Here is a 27,413-nt window from a genome sequence, read left to right as displayed (position 1 = left end):
TACCTAACCTTTGGAGCATGTGGGGTACAGGTAGGATAACCATTACAGTGTCTTTGTCAGTTAATGTTAACATCTGTGCAGGATAGGTTTCTTTACACTCACTGTAATTTTTGGTTGGACTGGATTTGACTTTGTTAGGTACTTAATATTTTTATATTTCTATAAATATTTTGGTTCTTGTTCCAGGATGCCACAAAGTTACTTGGAAACAAATTGATCCTTTCATATCTTGTTTTATGATTTGTTAGGCATGAGTGGAGCAGTGCTCAGTCTGGGGCTCATTATTTCCCACTTCTGAGGCCAGACCCTTCTCTCCTCTTGCCAGTGTGTTTGGGGCTCTGTGAGCATGAGGTCTTCCAGGCCAGCTGGTGGAGCAGGCACTGTGGAGCAGGATATGTGAGCTCCCTTCTTCCTTTCAAGTGGTTCTTTCCTGGCCTCAGGGAGTCCATCATACCTGTGCTGTGCATAGAACACGCGCCTGCCTCCGGGGGTTCCCCCGCGCCTCTGGGCGCCCTCCCAGTGCACTCTGTCCCGCACCCTGAACTCATTGAGCCCGCTGGCTTCCATCTGCTTCCCGCTTCCTGAGCCCGGGCCCACAACCATCGTGTGTCTATCTCTCAGGAGCCGATGCTCTACATCTGGAACCCTTGCTTCACTTATTCTTTTTTATTTTTTTTAAATAAAAAAAATACTTATTCAAAACCCACCACGTGCCAGATTTACTTAGGACACATCAGTGAATATGATCGATGAAAGCCTTTGCCCTACTGGTGCTTACGTCTTATCGGGCAGAGACAGACTATTCATAATACACATAATAAATAAGTTCGTGTTATATAATGTAAGGGTGATAAACACAGTGAAAAAGACAAATCATGGTAGGGGAGGTTATAGTTTTTTCTAGCTTTATTTAGGTATAATTGACACATAAAAATTAATTATACTTAAGGTATACAGCAACATGATGGTTTGATATCCATCACTTCACATACTTACCTTTTTTTTTTTTTGGTATGCTGAGAACACAAGATCTACTCTCAGCAAATTTCAAGTACACAATACAGTATTATTAATTATAATCACCACGCTGTACATTAGATCCCCAGAACTTATTCATCTTATAACTGAAAGTTTGTACCCTTGGATCAACATCTTTCCATTTTCCCACCTCCAGCCCCTGGCAACCATGGTTCTACCCTCTGGTTCCATGTGTTCAGTTTTTTTAGATTCCACATATATGTGACATTGTGTAGTTTTTTGGGGTTCTGTCTGACTTATTTCACTTAGCATAATATTCTCCAGATTCATTCATGTTTTTGCAAATGGCAGGATTTCCTTCTTTCTTGTGGAATAATATTCCATTGTGTGTGTGTGTGTGTGTGTGTGTGTGTGTGTGTGTGTGTATACCACATTTTTTTTTATCCATTCATCCATCAGTAGACTAGGTTGTTTCCACGTCTTGGCTATTGTAAATAATACTCGAGTGAACATGGAGGTGCAGACATATCTTTGAGATCCTGATTTCCTTTCCTTTGTATATATGCCCACTGGTGGGATTGCTGGATCATGTGGTAGTGAGTGCTATTTTTAAGTTCATGAGGAACCTCCACACTTTTCCATAGTGTTCCATTGGCTGCACCAATTTACATTCCCACCAGTAATACACAGGGGGTCCCTTTTCTTCACATCCTTGCCAACACTTGTTATTTGTTACCTTTTTTTGATAATAAGAATTCTAACAGGTGTGAGGTGATCCTCATTGTGGTTTTTGACTTGCACATCCCTAGTGATGAGAGATATTGAACATCTTCTCATGTGCCACTTGGCCATCTGTATGTCTTCTTTGGAAAAATGTCTATTTAGGTCTTTTACCCATTTTTTAATCAGAGTTTTTTTTGCTACTGAGTTGTGTGAGTTCCTTATATGTTTCGGATATTAACCCTTTATCAGGTACATGATCTGTAACTATTTTCTCCTGTTCAGTAGGTTGCTTTTTCATTTTGTTGATGCTTTCCTTGGCTGTACAAAAGCTTTTGAATGGAATGTAGTGTCCCACTTGTTTATTTTTGCTTTTCTTGCCTGTGCTTTTGGTGTCATATCCAAAAAAACTGTTGCCAAGACCGATGTATAGGACATTTTTTCCTACATGTTTTTCTGTAGTTTTATGGTTTCAGGTCTTACATTTAAGTCTTTAATTCATTTTGAGTTGGTTTTTGTATATGATGTAAGATAAGGATTCCATTTAATTCTTTTGCATGTGGCCATCAGCTTTCCCCACACTGTTTATTGAAGAGACTGTCCTTTCCCCCTTAAGTATTCTTGGCAGCCTTGTTGAAAATCAGTTGATGATAAATATGTGGGTTTATTTCTGGGCTCTCAATTCTGTTCCATTGGTCTATATGTCTGTTTTTATGCCAGTACCATACTTTTTTGATTACTATAGCTTTTTAAAGTAGTTTGAAATCAGGAAGTATGATGCTTCCACCTTTGTTCTTCGTTCTCAAGATTGCTTTTGCTATTCAGTGTCTTTGTGGTTCCATACAAATTTTAGGATTGTTTGATGTATTTATGTGAAAAATGCCATTGGAATTTTGACAGAAATTGATTGTATTGAATCTGTAGATTGCTTTGGAAATTTTTACATGGAGATTTTCACAATATTAATTATTCCAATCCAGGAACATGGGGTATCTTTTCATTTATTTGTCTTTAATTTCTTTCATCAATATCTTAAAGTTTTCAGCTTACAGATCTTTCTCCTCCTTGGTTGGATTTATTCCTAGGTATTTAATTCTTTTGGATGCAGTTGTGAAAGGGATTGTTTTCTTAATTTCTTTTTCGGGTAGTTTGTTGTTAGTGTATAGAAATACATTTGGTGGTATGTCACAAGTCACGTAGGCTTTCTTCCTCGTTCTGCATTCTTTTTTCTCTTTGTTCCTGTAACTGGCTAATTTCACGTGACCTGTCTTCGAGCTTGCTGATTCTTCCTTCTGCACAATTAGGTCTGCCCGTGCCCTGTGGTTTTCTCCTTTGTGTCACATTCTACCTGTTTACTGTTGACTTGTTTGACTATTGATTGCCTCCCAATGAGAGCAGAGACTGCCTCACTGAGGATGAGTAAGCAGTTCTACAGCAGTGCCCGGCATGCAGGAGATAGCTAAAGGAGAGACAGGACATATCTGTTCAATGTGAATTTAAATGGTGCTCAGGAGAGGCCTTTCTGGATGAAGGAATGAAATGAGATTGTGGTTTCAATGGCCATTGCTGATTTTGTCTCATTTGCTCCATTGGTTTTGTTTGTTTTGTTTTGTTTTTTGCTGGTGGGGGATGGATATTGTTAAAGCTCTTTATATAAAACACACATGAGCTCTCTGTCCTTATTTGTCATCAGTGTTCCCACTTTGTCTTTGCTTTTTTGATGGTCTTTAACTTTGACTTTTAAAATACAAGTGTCTCTTGTTAGAAAGTTCTTCATGTATCATTATGCCATGCAAATCTATATAGTAGTGCGCAAAAAAACTTTTAAGTTATTTTGATTATTTCCTGTATATTTTATTATATTTTTAGTATCTCGTGTGCTTCTAGGTTACCTGAAAATCCTTTTTGAATTGAGACAAAGCATTAAATAAGCTTATACTTATTTTGTAATAAAAAGCACCTGCTAAACTTTGCTAATAAATCCTACTCCTCAGGTTTTTTTTTTTTTTTGGCTGTGTTGGGTCTTCGTTGTTGCACGCGGGCTTTCTCTAGTTGCGGCGTGCAGGGGCTACTCTTCCTTGCGGTGCACGGGCTTCTCATCACAGTGGCTTCTCTTGTTGCGGAGCATGGGCTCTAGGTGCTTGGACTTCAGTACTTGTGGCTCGCAGGCTCGGTAGTTGTGGCTCACGGGCTCTAGAGTTGTGGTGCATGGGCTTAGTTGCTCCACGGCATGTGGGATCTTCCCTTACCAGGGATCGAACCCGTGTCCCCTGCATTGGCAGGTGGATTCCTAACCACTGTGCAACCAGGGAAGCCCTCAGGTTATTTTTTGAAACTGTGTTTTTGTTTGGGGGAGAGGGGTTTTTTTGGTTTGTTTTTTTGCCTATGATTGCCTTGTAAAATATCATTTTTGTTATATTCTGTATACATTATGTAGATAAATTACTATGTATATTGAAAACATTAGAATTGCTATACTGAATCATGTGCTTGGTAAATTTAAGCCATTTTTCCATTGCTTCTCTGTAGGAGGAAATGAATCTCAACCAGAAAGCCAGGAAGACCCCCGGGAAGTACTTAAAAAAACATTGGAATTCTGCTTGTCTAGGTGAGGATGGTAGTGTTTTTCTAGTATCTGATATCTAAGGTGTTGTGCACTGCTACTATGTACAGATGTCATGCTTTACACGGAAGGAGTATCTGTTAACATCTGTGTCTGTACGTCCATCTGTAGGAAGTCGAGATCCCCCCTACCCCCATCCCCTCCCCACGGACTTGGACTCTGATGGTGGGGCCATAGGTGGTCAGCCTCACAGGTTGTAGTCGTGGGTCATGCTGTTGGTCACTTTACTGCTTTTCCGTCCTCTGCTGCAGAGGGCTGTTGAGGCCAGAGTTGGAGTCACAGCCCCTCTGACAAGTGTTCCAGCCTGAACTGAACTGCAGGCACTCTGGGCACCAGCCCTTCTTGGCCTTATCACATTTTTCTTACTTTTTCATTCTCTTAGCTGGGTTTCCTTACTTTAAGAAGTTGTGTTTCTATTTTTAAAAAGCTACTCAAACACTTTTTAGAACAAAGATAAGCTATAAATACATTTTTTAAAAGATTTACCTGCTCATTAATTTTGATCATATAAAGTGCAGTACACTTTTACTTTTGCTCTCTCTGCCTCCCCAGATGTCTTTGACAAAATTGACCTAAGGTCAGAGAGATGGCAAATCGCAGGGGCGGGGTTTGAACTCAGCTCTCACTCCAGGGCAGTACCGTGCCACACTCGTGCCTCTTGTGAAGCTTCCTTTTAAAGAAGTTGTGAATTAAGAGAGATTGTCTTCTTTCTCCAGGGAGAACCTTGCTAGTGACATGTACCTTATATCGCAGATGGACAGTGATCAGTACGTGCCAATCACCACGGTAGCTAACCTGGACCACATCAAGAAGCTCAGCACCGACATGGACCTGATTGTCGAGGTGCTGAGGTGTAAGTAGACTGCAGCCCAGGCTGCATCGTACGTGGTCTTGACAGCATTTTTCTTGCCAGTGTGATGCTTAGATTCACAGCCATTCGTGCTAAGGTACCCGGCCTGGCGTCACAGATGGGCCATTGTAGGTTTTCTAGCAGGTGTGTGGTGGTATCTCATTGTAGTTTTAATTTCTATTTCTTTAGTGCCTGATGACACTGGGCAGTCTTTTCATGTGCTGCCTTTCTGAGCTGTCTGTTCAGATGCCCCACCCCCACCACTTTATTTTTAAATTAGTTTTATTACAGGTGAGATTTGAGGGGCGTATATTTGTGTGCAATTTGCATGTATCTGTATTTGTCCTTATTGGAGATGTGATTTGCAAATACATTCTCCCAGTCTGTGGCTTCTCTTTTTGTTCTAATAATGTCTTTTGAAAAGCAGAGTTTTCAATTTTTTTATATAGTCCAGTTTATTAATTTTTTTCTTTTATGGATCTTGCTTTTGGTATTGTGCTTAAGAAATCTTTGCTTAATTCAGGGTCAAAAGGATTTTCTCCTAGAAGTTTTAGTTTTAGGGTTTACATTTTTAGGTCTGTGATCTGTTGTCAGCTGATTTTTGTATGTGGTATGAGCTCTCTACCCCCTTGCATGTGAATGTGCTGCTCTTCCAGCGCATTTGTTGAAAACACTCTGCTTCTCCACTGCACTGCCTTTGTGCCATTGTGAGAATCATTTATCCCTGTATGTGTGGGTTTCTCTCTGGGTCGTATGTCTGTCCTCGATCTATTTTGTCTGTTTTGATGCCATTGCTGCAGTGTCTGGATGGTACTGGCTTTTATAGTACATCTTAGAGTAGTTGCAAAATCTCCAGCTTTGTTTTGGCTCTTCCAAATGCTTGGCATTTCCATGTGAATTTTAGAATCGACATTTTGGTTTTTCAAAAGGTCCTATTGGTATTTTTACTGGGATTACATTAAATCTATAAATCAATTTGGGGAGTATTGACATTTTAACAATATTGGGTTTTCCAATTCATGAACATAGGATATCTCTCCATTCATTTAGAAAAATCTTAAAAATTTTTATCTTGGCAATGTTTTGCAGTTTTCATAGTGCAGGTGTTTCATATCTTACCAGATTTATAACTAAGTATTTCGTATTTGGGCATAAATATTTTTATTTCAGTTTCTAGTTGTTCGGTGCTAGTATGTAGAAATACAATTTATTTTTGAATATTAATCTTGTATACTTAAACCTTTTGAAACTCACAATTCTAGTTTTTTATGGAAATTGTATCAGATTTTCTACATAGAGCTCAGCTTGAATGAAAGTAAATGAAAAGGTTACCTTCTTACACCCAGTCTGGGTGCATGTAATTTCTATTTCTTGCATTATTGCCCTGGCTTAAGCCTCCAGTGCTGTGTTGAATGGAAGTGGGGAGAGTCAGCATCCTTGCCTTGGCCCATCTTCTAGTAAGAAAGATGCTAGACGTTGGTTTTTTTGTAAGTGAGGAGGTTTCCCTTCTATTCCTAGTTAGCTGAGAATTTTTATCAGAAATGAACGTTGGATTTTGTCAAATGCTTCTGCATCTATGAGATAGTTGTGTGGGGTTTTTTTTGTTTTTTAGTCCATTAATATGGTGAATTACATTGCTTATCTCTTTTGGTAAACCAACCTTGCATTACTGAGAAAAATCCACTTGTCATTCATTATGTATTCCCATCTTTATATATTTTTAGATTCAATTTGGCAAAATTTGGTAAGAATTTTTATTGTTCATGGGAGATATTGGTCTATAGTTTTCTTGTTTTGTAATGCCTTTGTTTAGTTTGGGTATCAAAGAACTGCTGGCTTCATAGGTTGAAGTGGAAAGTACTTTCTTAAGTTCAGAAGAGTTTGTACTATAGAATTGTTATTTTTTTCTTGACATTTGGTAGGATTCTCCAGAAACCACATGGGCCTTGAGTTTTCTTTTCTCTCATGGATCCTACTTCCCAAAAGTTAGCTTTGGTACTAAGGGATGTTTCCATTTCTGATGTTGGTAATATATGTCTTCATGGTGGTACACAGCTCTGAGCCCTGATTTTGATCCTGGTGTGCTATGACCTGAGTCTGCATGTGATAGAATTTCATAGAGTGACACCAAAAAACAAAACCTAACAAAAGGAGATAAGTCAAAAGCTGGTGAAACCTGAGTTGGGCCTGTTCCCGTGCTGGCAGTGTTGACCCTCGTTTAGATGGTGGATTGTGGTCGTGTAAGATCCATCGTTAGGGAAGGCTGAGTGAAGGGTGCTTGACAACTTCTGTGAGTTCAAAATTAAGTCATAAGGAGACAGGAAAGTGTCTTGTTTTGAGGACTTGTAGAAAGCAAAAGTCTCTAGCCCTGCATTGTGACCTACTTGGAGTTGTTTGAGCTGTGGAGAACCTGTGTCATAGTGTTACCTCTGTTAAAGCTCCCACAGGGCTCCCCAGAGTCCCTAATTGTAATGTGCAAGATTGGTCTAAAACCTTTTGATAGCTTGTGTTAAGCTATCAAGACTTTTGATAGTTTTCCCATTGTATACGGCTTTCTTTAATGCGTCTGGCGATGTAGTCTAACACGTCCCGCTAGAGTATCTATGTTAGGTCACGATGTAGTGCAAATGGTTGATTTGTTTTAATATTTGTGTATCATCCATTTCTCTTCTCTATACAGCTTTACCTTTAGTCCAAGTGGATGAGAAGGGAGAAAAAGTAAGGCCAAATCAGAATCGTTGCATAGTAATATTACGTGAAATACCTGAATCCACCCCTATAGAAGTAAGTCATTTCTCCTCTGAAGGAAACTTGGACTTTTTTGGGTGGGTTTTTTGTTTGTTTCTGTGGTTTTTGGAAGATGTATTTTAAAGCAAAAATACGTACAGTAACACTTTTTTCCCAAGATTTACACACTCTGATAATTACAGTGTGATTCATTTGTAAGAGTGGTTCTCAAACTTTTTGGTCTCAGGGCTCCATTACACATTTCACGCTGAAAAAAGTAGTGAGAGTTTATGGTAACTTCAGTATTTAGAAGTTAGAAAGAGAAAAGGTTTAAATATTTATTCATTTTAAAATAAGAATAGTAAACCAACAGGTTGAGGCAGAGAACATATTTTTATGTTAAATCACTTTCCAAAACAAATTTTCACTATGAGAAGGATGCAGTGAACACCAGTGTGGCCTGTGGCTTGATTTGAGCCAACGTGCCAGTATTGGTGCATTTCTGGGTTTAATTTGACTGGCAGTGCTGGGGTTGTCTTCTAGGCATCTGTCTTTAAGAGTGGGCGCCGTGTTTCTTTGGTGAGGACAAACAGTGGCATAGTTGAGAATTAATTTCTAACCTCTCTGTTTCCTGTAGGAAGTAGAAGCACTATTTAAAGGAGATAACTTACCGAGATTTATAAACTGTGAATTTGCCTATAATGATAATTGGTTTATTACATTTGAAACAGAAGCAGATGCACAACAGGTAAGCTCTTCCTCCCCCTACCCCCTACCCTGTTCTGCCACAAAGGACAGAGTTTACCAGTACTTAGCAGTCAGTACATAGTGGGACTAAACGTGGGCATGGAGATTACGATCACATGTGGTGTTGAGTGTGAACATAAGGTGCAGGGAAATCAGGTTGAAGAAACCTAAATAAGTGTGTGTGTAGACAGTTTTGTAGCGATGTGAAAAGCATAGACGTTATTTTCTAAGGACATGTAAGACAGGCAGCCTAGGAAAACTGGTTCTTTTCTTATCTCTGTACAGAGAAAGGTTTTAATATTTGGAAAAGTATTTGGGAAATTTGAACCTAACTCTAACTTTCCCTGAGCAACCTTGTATTACAAGGTGCTTGAAAAGGCATTGAGAAGCTCTGTGAGAGACATGGAGTTCAGACGGCTCCCTGCCCTTGAAGGAAGTATCATATTCAGGGGAAACTCTAGCCTGCGTAAAGGAATGGTAGTAGAGTATGAGACGTTAACATGGTGAGGCTGCTGTGGGTTCAGAAGAGAGAAACAAGAATCTGAAAGATGGATCTTAATTGGATGGAAGGGAAAGAAGGACTAGGAGGAGCAAGGTGATGGGAGGTGAGAAAAGGCATGTTTGTGGAGCAGGTGCAAGCCCCCCTTACCTGCGTGGGGAATATGGCCTGAGGCTGAGTCAGATGGGTCAGAGCCTTTGGAGTTATGTAGGAGAATTTGGAGCAGAATCAGGAGCTTCACAGATAATGACTTTTGAATATTGCAATCCTAATCCTTTCATTTCCTAAACTGTAATTCCAAGTTCATATTGGGGTTATTACTAGGACCTTGTTATCCATTGTTTTCCCAGGTAAGGATTCTTAGCCTATGATCTGTGGGTTGCTTTTATGGTTTCTGTTAACACTTACAAAATTGTATACAAACACTGTTCATGAGAATTTTTTTCCTTTTTTCTTTTTTATTGACATATAGTCAATTTACAATATTACATTAATGAGAATTTTGGATAGGGGCTCTATAGCTCTTATCAGGATCTTTTAAGAAATCTGTGACCCAAAAAGGTTAAGAATCACTGTGCTAGGTCCTGTCCACTATATTTTAACTATATAATTGCTTATTTGAGGTGCTGAATTAATTGTAGGTTCATCTTATTTATAAGATTAACACAGTGGTGTTATGAATGATTTTGTCTTCAGGCTTACAAATATCTGCGAGAAGAAGTCAAAACTTTTCAAGGAAAACCAATTAAGGTAAGCAAGACCATTGGTTATACTTTATCTGCAAACCAGTGTCCCTAAGTGTTCTAACAGAAACTTACATGTTTTCAAACAGGCACGGATAAAAGCGAAGGCAATAGCTATAAACACATTTTTGCCAAAGAATGGCTTTAGACCTCTGGACATGAGCCTGTACACGCAGCAGCGCTACACCGCATCGTTTTACTTACCTCCGGTCTACAGCCCCCAGCAGCAGTTTCCTCTGTACAGCCTGATCGCCCCCCAGACATGGTCAGCGACACATAGCTATCTTGATCCGCCCTTGGTGAGTCCTGGCTTCACTGGAGCTTCTATGGCAGACAACCCTGTCGCAGACACTGGGTGCTTTGGAGAATAAGATCTTCCTCTAACAGGGGAAACCAATACGGATGCCGTTTGCCATAGTAAAACAGGCCTTCAAGTTCTCTGGTGGATTTTCAGTTTAATTGGGAGATAAATATGGAGCTGTGTAAATTTTAAAAGACCTTTCCAATAATGAGATCCCCATCCTTTGCCTGGTTTGCCTCCCCTCCTGTCTAGCATTGCCTTTCCTAAGCTGTGTAATCCCTAGAAAAACACAAAATGTGATTACGAGCTGTAGGCTAGCCGGAGTCCTTCTGAGCACAGAGGGGAATCCAACGGGACATGGTTTGAAGGAGAAAAGGGTGTTTAATAGGCTTCTAACAATCCAGGACAAGTGGAAGACATACAGACAGGCCTCGTTTAATTGCGCTTTGCAGATACTCCGTTTTTTTGGTTTTCTTTTTTTACAAATTGCAGGTTGTGGCAACCCTGCATTGAGCAAGTCTTTTGGTGCCATTTTTCCAACAGCGTTTGCTCACTTTGTGTCTCTGTGTCACATTTGGTAATTCTCACAGTATTTCAAACTTTTTCATTATTATTATATTTGTCATGGTGATCTGTCATCAGTGATCTTAGACTCACTGAAGGCTCAGAGGATGATTAGCAGTTTTTAGCAATAAAGTATTTTTTTATTGAGGTGTGTACATTGTTTTTTTAAGGTATAATACTATTGTACACTTAGACAATAGGATAGTGTAAACATAATTTTCATGCTCACTGGGAAACCAAAAAATTTGTGTGACTTGCTTTATTGTGACATTTGCTTTATTGCTGGAACTGAACCCACGGTATCTCTGAGGTCTGCCTGTACTGTCTTATAAGCTTTATTTCTCACACCAGCCCTACAGCTGGCTGGAGTGATTGATTTTTACAGATTTTGGCCTGTTTAAGCCCTGTGGTTAGAATCGATAGATGTGTAATGGATCCATCACTTTTCTCCAGCTGTGCTGCCGTAGATGTTAGCGTGATTGGTGGGCCACGTCTGGCAATTGCAGGAGTCTGATGGAGCGGGATGTGAGAATCAGGGCTGCTCTGCAGAGGGCGGGCCATGGGGAAGGTTGTTTTCAAAGAGCAGGAACTGAGTAACCCTGAAGGTACGGCTGTGGCCAAGTCAGGGGGAGTCAGGACCACTGATGGTGAGAGGGCAGGCATGCGGGAGGGAGCGTTGGTGCACCTGGGTACCTGGTGCCTGTTTTGCACAGAATGTCAAGATGCGTGTCCAGGAAAGACACATGTCGGACAGGCGACAATTGTGTGAATCTCTGAGTATTTCTGAGCTAAAGCAGAAGCTGAAGCAGGGACTGGGAGGGGAGGTTGGTAAGGTCTGTCAGGGCCAGACCGTCCAGGCCTTGAGTGTGTCCTGAGGCATGAGGGCCGGGAGGATGGATGGGGAGAAGGGACAGCCCTCAGGAGCCCAGGGCCAGCGTGGGACGAGAGCAGTGAGCACACAAGGTAGTGCTCTGTCTCTGTTGAGTGAAACCTTATGGTAAGAAAACACACTGCTGTTTTGAAATCCTCACAGTGTTCCGTGGAAGTGTACCAAGAGCCATGTAGTTAATGTATTGTGAGCAAGGAAATCTTCAAGGGGAATAGCATCCGTCAATTCTTGGTTGAATGATTCCTCCAAAGGAGTCTCACTGCTGTGCTTGTTTTTCTAATCTCTCTTAATCGTATTTGTCCCTATCCCGAGTGGGGGCCCTCGCTTCCCGGGCGGTAGTCTGGCCGTGCGGCTGGTTCCTTTGATCTGGCTGGGCCGCGTGAGGCCTGTTGTAAAACAGCCTGCGTCATTTTGAGAAGTGACAAGATGAGGCCTATTAATTCTCAGCAAGTTGTGTTAAATTACTGAATTAGCAACCAATTTATTTTTAAACTCTTGAGCAAAATTACTTAAATACCAGGGTTTTATATCTAAAATTACAGGTACGAAATGATTCGTTCGTCTCAATTGTTCTTATCATGATTTACAATCTTCAAACTCTAGTTCTGGTGTGATGGATCTATTTCTGAATATATGGTAGTTCCTCAGAAGAGCTTTGGAGATCTTAACACAGTTTTTTGGAGGTTTTTTCTGTTGCTTTTTAATTTATTTTTGGCTGCGTTGGGTCTTCATTGCTGCGTGCAGGCATTCTCTAGTTGTGGCGAGCAGGGGCTACTCTTCATTGCCATGTGCAGGCTTCTCATTGTGGTGGCTTCTCTTGTTACTGAGCACAGGCTCTAGACGCATGGCCTTCAGTAATTGCGGCTCACAGGCTTAGTTGTTCCGCGGCATGTGGGATCTTCCCGGACCAGGGATCAAACCCGTGTCCCCTGCATTGGCAGGCAGATTCTTAACCACTGCGCCACCAGGGAAGTCCCTAACACAGTTTTTTTAAAAATAAACTTATTTATTTATTTATTTATTTATTTATTTATTTTTGGCTGCATTGGGTCTTCGTTGCTGTGTGCACGCTTTCTCTAGTTGCGACAAGCGGGGGCTACTCTTCATTGCGGTGCTCAGGCTTCTCATTGTGGTGGCTTCTCTTGTTGCGGAGCACAGGCTCTAGGCATGCGAGCTTCAGTAATTGCGGCACGCGGGCTCAGTGGTCGTGGCTTGTGGGCTCTAGAGCACAGACTCAGTAGTTGTGGTGCATGGGCTTAGTTGCTCCGTGGCATGTGAGATCTTCTTGGACCAGGGCTCAAACCTGTGTCCCCTGCATTGGCAGGTGGATTCTTAACCACTGCACCACCAGGGAAGTCCCCTAACACAGTTTTAACTGCATCTTTCTCCCTCAGCATTTCCCTTTTATTGCTTTCATTTTCTTTTTCAAAATTTGGAATGATTTGTTTTGGTCCTAAGCTGTTTTTAATCATCCTATTACAGCTTTTGGTTAGCTCTAGTTAAGAGGAATTGCCGGCTTTTTGTCTTTTCCTTTTCCCCAAACAAGGAGCAGCCTATTTGTATCTCTCAATTTAGTGAAAATGTAAGGTGGGAACTGGATGGCACCAAGGAGTTAAATGCCTTTGAATCCATCAGGGAATGTTGTTTATACAGAAATTGTTTGAAACCACATGTTCAGAATCCAGAAAACAGGAGTGATCACTCTTTTCATGATTTTTTAAAAAACTATTTCAACACTAAGTTCTATCTTATGTTTGTTGTAACTAGATTTTTTAGTAGTTGGCTGATATTTAAAATTCTGTACTTAATTTTTTTAATGTTTTAAGATTATATTTAGGATTGTATCTTTTAAGGGCACTGTGACCCTGTTTAATTTTCTTCTGACATATATGTCAGTATATGTTTATGAAGTATATCACCATAAATTGTGACTTGGGACATAATTGTTAATGACCTGAAAATATCGTGATACTCAGCAAGACTTGCATGCAGGTGAGGCTAAAAGGGCACTCTCAAAGGCTGTGATTGTGAAATAGATCCCTAAATGCCCCCAAGATTGAGAGCTTTGATGGATTTTATTAAAGTCATCAGGAATGAAGAGTTGGCTGACTTGATGTTGGCACACCGGGGGTGTCAGTCTGGGCACCGGGACGAGAGTGTGGGATCGCGTGCTCAGCCTGTGCTCAGCACCGGGCGGGGCGGGGCGGTGGCAGACGCTTCCCTCCACATGTGTGAGGCGGCTTCCTCGTGGTGCTGTTGTGCGGTCTCGGCCCCAGCCTGGATCAAGAAGTCTTGGCCATTAGCAGTAGTCTACCCAGTGCTCTTCTGCACAGCGAGCTCTCCAAGTATGACGTGGAACGTCAGTGACCAGTGTTAACCAACCTGAAGTCTCTTTGTTTTTAATGAATCTAGGTAACGCCATTTCCAAATACTGGATTTATAAATGGGTTCACGTCTCCAGCCTTCAGACCTGCAGCATCTCCTCTGACTTCACTCAGACAGTACCCTCCAAGGAGCAGGCAAGTCCCGTGAGGGGTTGAAAGGCTGCTGTTTTCCCAGGGTTTGTAACAAGAGGTCGCTGCCACATTGTATACTTTCAAAGCAAATCAAAAGCAAATGTGTTAAACCTCAGTCATTCTCACCATTTGGGTGAGTCACACTAAGTGAAGAGGCTGTCCTGTGCTGGCTAATGGTAGATTTGACCACCAGCAGTGTCCACCAGGAGTAAAACGACTCGAAGCATGGAATTCCATTCTGTGAGCATTAAACCCTGAAATGCGCGCTGCAGCGCCTACGTAGAGGGTAGACTCGTGAGACAAAGGCTTCTGGGACAGCTTGTATCTGCATGCACCTGCTTTTAATTTGGGCCTGGGCTACAGCCAAGCAGAACATCCGTACTGCATTTAGATTTGCATTATCAGACATATTATGAGCTAAGTATTCTAAGTAACATTTTTAATATTTTTCCTAAAAAGCAAGTTTTAGCTTAGCCATTTCTGCATTAGCACGCTCTTTTCATAATGCCATGATCATTTTAGAACTGAGCGTATACAAACATTTTATTTACAGGAATCCTAGTAAATCTCATCTGCGCCATGCCATTCCCAGTGCAGAGAGAGGGCCCGGGCTGTTAGAAAGTCCTTCGATATTTAACTTCACTGCGGACCGGTTGATGAACGGTGTGCGGAGCCCACAAACGAGGCAGACGGGTCAGCCTCGAGCTCGGCTACAGAACCCTCCAGTCTACGCCAAGAGAGACGCGGGGCCCGGGCGGGTGGAACAGAGCAGCCTCGAGTCCTCTCCGGGCTTAGGTAGAGGAAGGTGAGTGTTCACAATTTCATTTGGACAGGTACTGTGTACTTAGAAACTATTCGTAGTGTCAGATTCCATTAATTCAGATGTGTTTTATAATCATTATTTTCAAGTCCATCACAGAAAATCAAATGGAAGGCTGTAACCATCCAAGGTTTTATATAATTACTCAGGGGTGTTACTTTTAGAGCAGAGACTTGACTGGTTCCGTCTTTGTGGTGACAGGACACTGTTCAGTGGGAACTGAGGGTGGGCCAGGCTGCCTTGGGTCCCAGTTGTTATGTGTGGAGAGCTGACCAGACAGCCCCACCCCCCCGGCCTGTCAGGAAGGACGTGCGCTCCAGCACACATCTAGCGTGGGCTCAGCCTCCGTAAGCTTTTCCTGTTGTAAACCCACTTTGAAACCTGTAAGTGAAGACTACTTTTCTGAGTATTATGTACGGAGGACATGGGACAGGGTCTGACCCCAGGAGCTCCTTCTGGCCAGGGGCGTGTGCTCCCGGTGCGGTGGGAGCGGGAGGGACGGACCCCAGGCGGCTCCGTCTTCGCGGTCAGGCCTTGCTGGGCCCATCGGGGGTGGAATTGGTCAAGATTATTTCTAAATTCCTTTTCAACTTACATAATACGGGCCCTTAGGGAGTCTTTGCGTTCAGCTGAAATGACAAAGGGTAATAAGTAAATAAAAATGAAATTATAAATGAGAATTAATGTGTGAACTGTTAGGCCACGGAAGCCCATCTGGGTAGTGAAGTGTCTTGGTGCCCTTGGGCCTGCCGTGACATCCACTCAGTAGGTGGGGTTGTTGCTGCGGTTTAAGCTGCCGTGCAGGGAACGGCGCCAGTGCTGCCGGATCAGACTTTAGACGTTGGAAATGTGCCTCAGGAACTGTGGAGTGGAAGGCTGGCAGATGGGGAGAGGAAGTGGTTGGGGCTCAGAAACCCCGTGTGGTTCACTGGAGTGAGGGCCGGGGGTGCAGGAGCGGACCAGGCTACTTGGGAGCTTTTCCTTTTGATGATAAATTGGATAAATTGTCATTACTATTTTTTAACGATTCACCTTTATAGCTCAGTGTCACACTTTACATATCTTGCCACTCCAACTGAATGGATATTCAAATGTTCATATCATAACAAAAATTCTAAATGGGAAAATTCCTTCAATAAATATTTTCTTTTATTTACCTATCTAGACCTCAATTTTACTTCTTTACTATAAATTTTTTTTTGTTTTGCTTACACTTCTTAAGGTTGGGATTTTAAAATCAAAAGTCATCTATAAAAGATTACAAAGTCATGAAGACTGAATGTGTCTGCACATACTGTGCTCAGTGAAATTATGTTTCAAGTGGGAAAAGTTAACAGTCTTCTGCTTTCCTCTCCTCTAGAAAAAACTCTTTTGGTTACCGGAAGAAACGGGAGGAGAAGTTCACAGTGAGTACATCAGGCCTGTGCCACTTTCACAAGATGTTTAAACCTAGCTTACACTAAACAAACCTGAGATTTAATTAAGATGTGAGAAGGAACTTTTCAAAAGATTTTCTCGTAATGTGGTGTCCGCTAGGTTATAATAGACCTTTTTTTGATGCTCTAAAGAGGAGAAGGTGGTGGCTGGTTACCTGAGGAACTGCTGGCACCTGCGTGTCCTGTGCGGCACATAGATGCACCCAGGAGTGCATCATGCACATACGTGGTCTGTTTGCACTTGTCCAGATGAGTGCTTTCTGTGTGGGTGACCAGGTAGTGTACTTTGAAATCACCGGAATCACGAGTTTGGACAAGCAGAATAAACTTCTCTCACGTAGGAATTAGCTCATCAGTATTTTTCATTCAAAATATTTTTACTGTGTACCCACTGTATAGAAAGCATTGTTGCTTTTTGCTGCATGTAACTTACGGTCAGGACAAACCCAAAATAAGTGATGGGTTTATGTGAGTGGTAAGTACAGGAGGCGTGGTTGTGTCTGCTTAGGGTGATTGACCAGCTCCCCCTCTGGGTGGTGCTCTGCAGGGCCCTGATGCGGGGCGAGCGCAGGCGGTGTGCATGTAGACATTCGGGGCCTGGAAAAGACCTTGAGACAGTTCTTGGTCTGGATCCCAAGCCATTGAGTGTGTACATTCTCATTACTGTATTTGCCTAGAACTTAGAAAGTGAAAATTGTTAGTAAATGAACACCCTAATTTTACCATGTTGGTCAGTTCAGTCTAGTTTTTGGTGACCCTTTGGTAAGGCAGTTTATATCGGTTGGTTACAGTTGGAATGCATGAATTCCTGTTACATTTGGACTAACAAGACAGGCATCTGACTATCTCTTCAGGTACTAGTTACCCTGCAGGAATCATTGCCCCTGGTCACTGCATTACCTGCAAAGGTGAAATGTTTTCCTGTTGCCATTTCCGTTTCATTCTGTTTTGTGTTCCTAATCTGCGTGTTCATACCTGGAACCACTCAGATGCCCACGCACGTGGCGCAGGTGTGTGTACTCGACAGTGAGCCCTTTGCTGCACTGGGTGTTCTGAACACCTGAGAAGCTTGGGGGCAGGTCGCAGATGTGTGAGCAGGTGGCCTGGCCACGCCCATGGGACCAGGGGTTGGCATTCATGCCTTGCCTAAAGCCATTCAGACCCTAAAAACGTTAAACATTGCCTCTTTTCTTCCTGAAAGTTGACACTTAGTCAATTTTTTGTTAGGTTTTTCTTCCTAGAAATGCTCATCTTCTGAAAAGCTGGGTTCACCTCAGAAACATGCAGATGTTTAAAATAAAGCCTCTAAAAATTGCTTTGAGATGAGCATAACCTAGAGCATGCTGAACTACAGGGCACACTGTAGCCACACGGTTACCTGTGCAGCCAGGTTCAGAGGGCACACACGCGAGCGAGGTAGGCAGCCCTCAGGCACCTACGCCAAGGAGAAGACATGCAGCAGGAGGCCCAAAGGAGAGGTGGGCTGTGCTCAGCGTGGATCCGATTTCATCCTTAACCTGCTCTCACTTGAGCTGTAACAGATCTTCTCTACATTTTACTTCTGTAGAGATAATCTTCCAGTTGGTATAAGTTTCTGGGAAATCTTGGCCTTTCAAGTTAAGTGAGCCCCACGAGAGCATTGCTTCCAGTCCAAGTAGCCCACCATTCAACTAAAAATGCCTGTGTTCTACCTAATACAAACTCATTTCCCCTTTCTGTTCCTTGTCTGTTTCAGCCAAGGAACTGGATGTTACAGAATGGCTCCTAGCAGGTTGACTAAGAGTGTTTCAATAAAAGTATATCACTGCCTTTCTCCTGAGACTCCTGCCTTTCTCTTTGGCTTATAAGTTTTACTTGGGTATTATTTTGCTGAGTTTACTTGCTTTCTTGAAGTCAGGGAATGTGATAAGAATCTCACATTAAATACCATGCTTTTACATACTGATCTAAAAATATAAGGTGTTTTAGTAAGTTAATTTTCAGATAACTGAAGCCCCCTCCCTTTTAAAAATATAAGGAGTTTCAGTTAAGTTAATTTTCAGATAACTGAAGTCCCCTCCCTTTTTTGTTAAACTGTTTTTTTAATGGAAATCTTTGTGAAATTTTTTACGTAAGTTGTACAGAGTTGAGAGAGTGGCTTTTGTTTTCTTTTACTTTCTCCTTTATGACTTAGATCACAGACTCTGCTGCGATAACACAAAACTTGTCTGGAGGTGAATAAGTTTAATGTCGAGACTTGGGCTCTTGTGCATCTGTCACTTTTCTGTGTCCCACTGGTCTCTGTCGGCTTCTGGGGGTCTGGGTGTCGTACACACGCAGCTCTTACCGGCGTGTTTGACCGTGGCCGGGAGCAGCCCTGAGGTTTCGTCTTTTCAGCTCTGCTCTCATGGTTGAAGTTGCCTGACAGATGACCTTTGATAGGTGACCAAGTCGGCGGGGTTGGATTGGCCATCCGTTTCTCCAGACAGGTGTGGACCTCCGAAGACTAGGGAGCGAGTGTTTGCGTCGCTCACCTGCGGTATTTCTGAGCCCCTCCTGCCCAGCCACCCCAGGGCGACTCCACGGTGTTCTTCTCTTTCAGAGGAGTCAGACTCAGTCTCCAACACCGCCCAGGCCACCCTCCCCGAGCTTTGAATTAGGCCTCTCCAGCTTCCCTCCACTGCCTGGGGCGGCGGGGCATTTGAAGACGGAGGACTTGTTTGAGAACAGGCTGTCTGGCTTGCTCACAGGATCGTCCAAAGAAAGGGTAAGCTATCCCAAGCCTGATGCTCACTCAGCGCTGGCGTTCTGCTCTCTTCATGCGTGCTTTTTTCACATGCGGAAGAGTATGAGGATAAGTGATTGCAGAGGCCATACGGGTTTTGAGCGGTAGGGTCAGAGGTGGAGCCCTGCGCTGGTGTACTGTACAGACACTCACTCACCCAGAAACTCAGGTTGCATTTTTATTCTTGCTAGTCACGACCTGCTTTTATTTTACAAGTCAGCAGAATAAAAAAGAAAAATCTGAATTATACCAGAAGTAACATGTTTTTAATAATCTACCTGAATAACCAGAAGCCCAGAGCAACTTTACTATAATATGGGTGGCTGTCGGCTAGCTCTGTGGTGTTCACGCCTCTGCAGTGATTACATCCCGGGAATCAGCGAGTGCTGCAAGAGCCCAGGGGCTCCCCGTGGCCCTGCTGCAGTCGACAAGCAGACCAGGGCAGAGGTGGCCGGAATGCCTCGTCCAGTGCCTGCTGAGTTCTCAGCCTGGCGCTCCATCACGGCCACCCCTGTGTCCTTCTCCAGTGGGAACCCACCCACCAGCACCCCGCCTACTGCCCGAAGACCTAAGGAGTCAGAACCCCTGGCCTCTGGGTTGGGGAAGGCACTGCCCTGCAGACCGTGTCCAGACCGTCTTCACCTGCGGAGCCCCCACAGAGCCCCTCAGTACCAGGCGGGGTCACGGTGGGATTTATGAAGCCAGGTCTTTAGTTGTCTTCATACTAGTGTGTGGTTACTGCTCCCATTTTTAGCCTTCAAGGTTGAGAGGATTCCAAGACCCTGTATTTTGGAGAGAGAAGCACTTATTAAATGTGACGTGTCTTGTGCGTTACTGTAAGTCTTAAATTCTGAGTTATCAGTGCCCCATGGAATGATGTTAGAGAATCCTTGCAGCTCAGAGACCCTGAGTCCTGGCTTCACCCTGACCTTAGTCCCCTTGGGGGTGGGCAGGGGAGCAGAACAAGCAGGCCTCCACCCCATTTCAAAATCAGTATTTTGTTTCTGTTTTTTTTTTTAATTTTTACTATTTTTACATTGCGAGTTTGTATAAAATTTATTTTGAAGAGAGAATTGCTACTTTTAAGAAGTCTGAGCCCAATTCCAGGTGGAAGAGACTGTGTCCCTGCTTCTTGATGGAGTGCTTGGCAGCTCTGCGGGGCCCTGGGAGGCCTCGGACGGAAGGGGGGGGTGGTCTCGGGCGTGCTCTGGACGTGAGGGAGCTTTTACAAGAAAGAGGCGTTTTCCATGCCTATGTTTCCACCAGCCTTGAGCACAAAATCGTGAGAGGTGATGGTTCTCAGGGGCCCCGTGTCTCCATCACCACCACCCCCGCCCCATGGTGGGGGGCAGTGCTATTCCTTCCATCTCAGTCCCTCCAGAACCTCTCACTTCTAAACTTTTTATCTGCTTTGAAAAGTGAGATTTTGAGAAAACGCTTGTTTGCGGTTAGTCTCCCTTACAGTTCTTTATTTGCTGCCTTTTTTTTTTTTTTTTTTAATTAATTTAATTTATTTATTTTGCTGTGTTGGGTCTTCGTTGCTGCGTACGGGCTTTCTCTAGTTGCGGTGAGCGGGGGCTACTCTTCGTTGCGGTGCGCAGGCTTCTCATTGCTGCGGCTTCTCTTGTTGCAGAGCACAGGCTCTAGGCACGCGGGCTTCAGTAGTTGTGGCTCACGGGCTCTAGAGTGCAGGCTCAGTAGTTGTGGCGCACGGGCTTAGTTGCTCCGTGGCATGTGGGATCTTCCCAGACCAGGACTCGAACCCGTGTCCCCTGCATTGGCAGGCGGATTCTCAACCCCTGCGCCACCAGGGAAGCCCCAACTGCCTTTTTTTTGTTAATTAACAGAAGGCTACATGTGTGAGTGGTTACTGCCCGTGGGGCTGGCATTCTCCAGGTGTTTGCCCTAAACAGACTTAAGCCTCAGTTTCCTTCCCTGTTAAATCAGGAGAGTTAACACAGCTTTCAGGGGCTGCTGGTGAATTCAGGTGGAAACTGATGTCAGCACCTGCACTCCTCAGGGCGCTCAGGTTTATTGGGATGGAGCTGTAACCTTATTGGTTTTCCCTGTAAAAAAGGGTGAGCCATACTGGATTGTGCTGGGAACTTACATTCACAGATCACGTGCCAGGCAGTGCTGGGCACTGGGGTGTCAGATGGGTGGAGGTTTCAGTGCCTGTTCAGGTGGGAAAGCAGGCTTGCAGGCAATCGTGCTCATGCACAGAGGGAGGCCTCAGATTGGTGAGACGTCTGCCAAGAGGAAGGGGAGACCGGGGGCTGCTTCCCGGCCACAGTGTGTCCAGCTGTGCTCTGGGCTGGCCCACCCATGCTCCCGGGAGGACGGCGAAGCCGGTACCATCGTTGTGTGTTTAAGATCATTGAGAAAGATCTGACGGACGTGCCTCTACGTGGTGATAAACTGTTTTTGATGGTTTCAGAGCCTGAACGCAGACGCAAGCACGAACACTCTCCCCGCGGTGCCCCCCCGAGAGCCCTCAGTGCCCTGTGCCGTGTCCGCAGCCTGCGAGCGTGCCCCCTCCCCTGCCCACCCGCCCGAGTAAGTCCGCCTGCACCTGATGCCCGCGCCCTGTGCTGTGCTCACTGCGGGGCTGCCTGCGGGGCCCGGATGTTCATGTGTCTGCCTGCTGGCGTCTTTCCAGGGATCCCAAGGTGGTGGAGAAGCAGAAGGAGACCCCGAGTGTGGACAGACCTCCTCCCACCCTGAGCACGACTGCGAGTAAATCGGTGCAGGTGGACGGCGCCATCTCGGTATGTCGAGGGCGAGGATGCGGAGGGGCTCCCTGGAGCGGTGGCCGCCTGTGTGCGCACCACGCTTTCTGTGCAGGGTACCCTGGGCATTTGCTAATGATTGTAACTAACCGATCTGGCTGTTCGTCATCCCTGCAGCCGTGGGTCATCTTGTTCAGGGTCAGTAGAGTGAGGCTGTCGCCCGAGGAGCCACAGCTTCCAGTTCCTGTCCCCCTAGGACTTAGGGTGGTCCAAGTGCGGGTCAGAGGGACGCCCACCTCCCACCCCGCCCGCGCCCCGCCCGGGTCCACGCAGGCCTACCGACAGCTCCTCTTCCTCTCTCCTCCCCTGGGCGCTCAGTCCAGCTTTTTAAATTCTGATTTGCATTGTCCCCAGTTTGATCTTGGGTGGGCCTTTATAGTTTAGATTTGGGAGTTAAACCCTTATTGTCTGCTAGGTTGAATCTTTAAAGAAAACTTTTTTATAGGTTAAAATTATTTTTAAGTTACAAATGGTTGATGGAGGTGACACACTTCTAAATGTCCTCATCTGTCATTTAGCCTTCATGCTTCCACTTACCTGAAAACCCTACTTTTTTGTTGTTGTTACCTCTGACTTTCCTGCAACCACACCTCTAACCCTCTGTAGTTTGCAGTGTGTACAAATGCTTTGCAGAGATAGCTGTTGAAGGTCACCCATAAGTGACAGTCGAACCTCTTCCTGGGTCCAGGAGGCCTGCTCTGTGCCGAGGCAGATTGTCTGGCAGGGAGAGCAGATGCTGCTTCTGTGTTTTTCTAGGGTGTCTGGTGTCTGCCGCCTTTCAGGCTCGTATGTGGCTCAGAAGTGACTACGGGCCAGAGGCTGGAAAGAGCTCAGTCGGCACTTTTCATCTCCATGCCTTTTCTAGTTTTAACCATTTTTACAAGATATTTCTAGAGTATCTTGGAGGGAAAGTTGTGCTGCAGGGGAACCTCAGTTGTTGAAATGTAGGAATTCTTTATTTAAAATAATTTTGAACATGGTTACAGTTGAAACCTTTTTTTACCTCTACCTTGAGTGAACCTTATTTTCGCATGTTGTCATATAATCCCAGAGCTGTGTCTGTTTCCCAGGAATTGCGAAAACCCAGCTACGCAGAGATTTGTCAGAGGACGAATAGAGAGCCGCCATCTTCCCCGTTGCAGCCCCAGAAAGAACAAAAGCCAAACACTGTTGGTTGTGGGAAGGAAGAAAAGAAGCTCACCGAGAGAGAGCCCCCTGCCCCCAAGTCCAGCCCAGGACCACCCAAAGACCAGAGGAGACCGCCAGGCCGCCGGCCCTCTCCCCCAGCCTCGGGGCGGCGTCTGCACAGAGAACAGAGCCCCCCGCCCAGGTCCCCTCAGTGAGCGCCGAGGTCTGGGAGGGCTTCAAGGAGCTGAGGTCGCCACAACTAAGCACTGTCCTGCTCGGGATGTGAGTGAGCCGCTGGTTAGGAGCTTGCAGTGTAGATGAGGCCCACAAGGTGCCTGCAAGTTATTTTTCTTCTGAGTCGGATTTCCCCCCTCTTGAAAAAAATCTATTTTTCAGGATTTAATTAATATAAACCTTATTTTAGGTTGGTGCTTAACTGGAGGTGATGCATAAGTCTGATTTTTTTCAGGATAGAAAATGCATTTATCCTAACAAATTGATATTTTTTATTAAGCCTCCATGTGGCTATGAATGCAAGCTATATATATATATAGTGAGTTTTTCTAAATTAAGCGGAACTATGCTACTTCATTTTTTAAAATAACTGGTTAGCAAGTGTGTATCTCTGAGATGTCCAGACCGCCGGGTGAGGCTGAGGACCGTGGGATTGAGGGCACAAGGCGATGCTATGAGTGTAGCCTGGGGAAGGGACGGGGTCCAATGGCGCCACACGCTGGCCTGGGAGTTGTCCTTTCATTCAGAAGCCTAAGAAGTGGTTCTAGCATTTTTTAAGTAGAGCCCATTTTTGGTCCACTGGGCAGAGTAACCCTGCAGAGCACCGAGAGTCCTGATGTCCTGCCAGCAAGTAACCAGCTCCTCACTCCAGTCTCAAGTGGCTGTTATGTAAGATAAACTCAAAGCACATTGTGAATAGAACTTAAATGAAATATAAACTTTGTTGCCCACTGACATGTTACCACGAAATTATACCCTGATGTTTTGCTCCCGAGAGCAGGTGGGGAGGGCATGGAGCCTGGCTCCCTCGTCTGCCCCAGTCGGCCCCACCTTACCCCTCCCGGGGTGCCTTTCCGAACCTCTGCGCACGGCACACAGATCGTGGGAGAAGGTGTTTGTGGTGCCCTCTGGTGTTGGAGGATCCAAGTTCCCTCTCTCTTTACCTCCAGGACAGGGTCTGTGATCCCTTCTCTAAGTGCTGCTCTCCAAGAACACGCATGCACTAAAGCTAGCAGTTGATAATAAACATAAATTATTTTGTTTTAAAATGCCTAAATTTTTTCTTTAAGTATTCTAAGCAGCAGACGTTAAAATAAGACTATTTCCTGCTAAATGTAACCATACAGTTTATTCCACAAAATGTTATTTAACAAGACTAAGGTTTTTTCTTTTTAAAAAAGAGATTATTTCCATCCAATATTTAAAGACTTGAATTTTATTTAAACTTGAAAATGACTTTGCCTTAACTTTTGTATATGACAGCTTAGAGTTCCTGAGACCGGCCTGTGTTGGCGTGAGTGGGGTCTGCTGTCACGGTGTTACTGGGTAAGCACTGTAGGAAGAGCAAGCAGTCATGTTTGTAATTTACCTGGAAGATCTTACACAGTTGATCTTTTTTCAGACTGTTGAAAAATCCTGTAAATGCAAATAGTCGATACTGTATTAAATATGTGCACTTGGGCGTGTGTGCTTCGCTTGTACAGTTGTAAATAATCAGAACATATTAAAAAGGTACCCTAAAGAGAAAAAGCTGATAAAAATTGATATATTATAAATGTTGCTATTGACCTGGATGTAGATAAACTCAATGTTGTGGTTTGAATATTATTTTAATTTGTTGAGGTTTTTTCTTTTTCTCTTATACTGGTGTGCTGAACTGATTCTGCCTCTTTGCTGCTGTGAAAGGGAGATGGAAAGTCTTACTAAAACGTTCGAATATTTTCATGCTCTTCTTAAACATATGTAAGTATGTACTAATCACAGCTAATGTTGAAAGGGTTTTTGAGGTATAATCTGGAAAGTGGAAACTGGCAGGGTCTGCAAGTGAAAGTAAAAAATAATCTACTTAAAATTATAAATAGCTAATAGGCATGATCTGCCTGCCAGAGGAAAACAAGCCCATCTCCTTCAGAGCAGCGTCTTTATTCAAATACCTAGACACCCACACAGCACTCATATTTGCAGATGCCTGTAAAAGGAACAGGGGAATTTATTTCTTTGTAGTTTTGAAATTGCTGACTGAAAAAATCAGAAACAATTGACCTCTTACACCCAAACCAATGAGTACTGTAGAAAGAGCTGGAAAGGCCAGCTCTGAGCCCCCGGGATCCCATGACATGGCGGTCTCTGCCGGAGGAAGGAGCGATGCTGTCAGCACCATCCCCGAATCCCAAACCCTGTGCAGCCCAGACACTGGTTTTTAATAGTGGCAGATCCTTTCCCTGGAGGCAGGTGTGTGGGGCCAGCCGTGCTGTCCGCCATTTGTGTGACCAGGGTGGAGCTGTGCGTGCAGCTGGGATGAAGGTGACCATGACAGCAGCCGGGACCAGCCAGGTGGCATGGCCGGCCGGGCACATGAGGCCTATGTTCCCACAGCCGAGTTAAGACTTCACTCTGATGTGATTTTTATAGCATTCTTTTTAATTAAGCAAGGGCGATACGCCAAAGAGCTATATAATGTCCCCCAATCTCCACCTTTCTGATATTCGTGAGGTTTTCCACTCACAGAAAAGCACAGGGGGTGCACAGCGGGAAGCTGTGGCGCCAGCCCACGGGCAGCCCCGCCATGCACAGCCGGTGTCTGGCTTCGTCCGTGTAAAATGTAACTCTTTCCTTTCCCCTGGCAGTACCTCAAGGTACAGAGTCAGAGACACAGCATCACAAATGGCATTTTAACTTGGACAATTGTGTGATGATACTTGTCATTTGGAGAGATAAGAATGAGAACCCAGCCCCGTTTCACCAGACATGAATTCAAGAAGAGTCGTTGCTTTTTAAGAGTCCGTGTCATGATGTTTCTGATCAGGCCCTCTTGTAACTGCATCACTGGTTGTTACTAGTGGTGGCAAGAAACCTGTCAAGTTGCCACGTGGTCAGGGCCACCACGGTGCCGTGTGGAGGCCAGTTGGGGGCCTCACGGCCCTCGGGGACAGGTATGGCCCGTGTCTGCATCTGCGTCCGCGGGGAGCGGCGGACAATCGGCCTGAAGGAGCGGCCACGGCACCAGCTCGCAGGAGGGCAGTGACGCGGACGCCTCGCCAGGGCTTCTGTTTCTGTTCTATTTCTTTTCATTAAGACTGGAATCAAGCTTATGTGTAAACTATTGGTAATTTAAGTTTCCTTTGTGTCATTCAGTGTAAAACTGTCTAATTTGAAAAAATGTAGGTTATGAAAAATAAAGATTTAGGCACTGTTGGGGTTTTCTTTTCATTTTTTTTTTTAATTAAAATTTTCTTCAAAATGCACCTTTTTAAAAAATAGTATTTTGTTTGAACCCATCTGTGTCATGAGAATGAAATGCGGGTTCCGTCCACCCGTGTTTGGATCGTAGCCCGAGTCCTCGCAGCAGGGGCACCGTGCCCAGCGGCTCAGTTGTGGGCCTCCAGGGTCGGCCCTCAAGCCAGTGTTCGTGAGGGCACAGTTTGTTAAATTTGAGGTTTACCACAGAAATAAGTATCCCTGTGTCAGGCTCTTGTTTCTTGTGTTAAATGGCCACGTCTCAGGAGACATCCCCATAAAATCACCAGGGGTGGAGGTGCGGCCATCCTGTTCAGATCCTAAGTGAGCCTCAGGAACGGTGATGGACTTCACGCTAAATCGGGGTGACGCCAGCAGCGGTGGTTGGGCCTCCAGCATGTGTTACATGTGATGGCTGGTCCGCCAGCTGGTGACTGACCCACGCACCCCTTCCCCCGTGTTTCTACTGGGTTATCCTTCCCTTGTTGATGTTATCCTTCCCTTGTTGATGTGGGCTTCTTTGTCTCTGGCTGTTCATTCTTTGTTACATGTTGCAGATATTTCCTCAATCCCTACCAGTTGTCTTAACTCTATTTAGAGTAGCTTTTATCTTACAGTTTTTAATTATGTAGTAAAATAGACCCATCTTCTCCTTTATGGTTGAGTGTCTTGGTCTTGTTTATGAAGTCTCCCTCCTCCAGAGCCATGAAGACAGTCTCCCTTGATGAATACATGTGTCTTCAGCCCATGTGGAATTGATTATGTGTGTGTGTGTTGTGTGTGTAGTCTAAGGTGAGAACCCAGTTTTACTTTTTGCCATGTGGAAACTTGCCTATTGAGTAGCTCAT

At 44.3% G+C, this 27,413-nt stretch overlaps 1 protein-coding gene across 12 annotated transcripts in view; it reads left to right on the top strand.

Annotated features, from left to right (window-relative positions):
• LARP4B (La ribonucleoprotein 4B) overlaps positions 1-26,523 on the top strand; it is an 87,484-nt gene extending 60,961 nt beyond the window's left edge. For 3 of the 12 annotated variants that reach the window (XM_082450233.1, XM_082450238.1, XM_082450240.1), the window contains 16 exons: positions 4,228-4,306; positions 5,038-5,174; positions 7,852-7,955; positions 8,536-8,646; positions 9,841-9,894; positions 9,977-10,186; positions 14,054-14,160; positions 14,711-14,962; positions 16,338-16,383; positions 18,995-19,159; positions 21,615-21,733; positions 21,837-21,945; positions 23,037-23,305; positions 24,592-24,654; positions 25,015-25,071; positions 25,956-26,523. In XM_082450233.1, coding sequence (XP_082306359.1) covers positions 4,228-4,306; positions 5,038-5,174; positions 7,852-7,955; positions 8,536-8,646; positions 9,841-9,894; positions 9,977-10,186; positions 14,054-14,160; positions 14,711-14,962; positions 16,338-16,383; positions 18,995-19,159; positions 21,615-21,733; positions 21,837-21,945; positions 23,037-23,305; positions 24,592-24,654; positions 25,015-25,071; positions 25,956-26,004 — 1,931 coding nt within the window. In that variant the 3' untranslated portion in view covers positions 26,005-26,523. The other 9 variants (XM_082450234.1, XM_082450235.1, XM_082450237.1 and 6 more) reach the window with 7 other exon arrangements.
• Positions 26,524-27,413: the final 890 nt, after the last annotated feature.

This window comes from Balaenoptera physalus (genome assembly GCF_965194825.1).
Source record: "Balaenoptera physalus genome assembly, chromosome: 2".
Taxonomy (NCBI): Eukaryota; Metazoa; Chordata; class Mammalia; order Artiodactyla; family Balaenopteridae; genus Balaenoptera; species Balaenoptera physalus.
The sequence above is the reverse complement of the archived record's forward strand: the minus strand, read 5'-3'. Positions and strand labels throughout refer to the sequence as shown.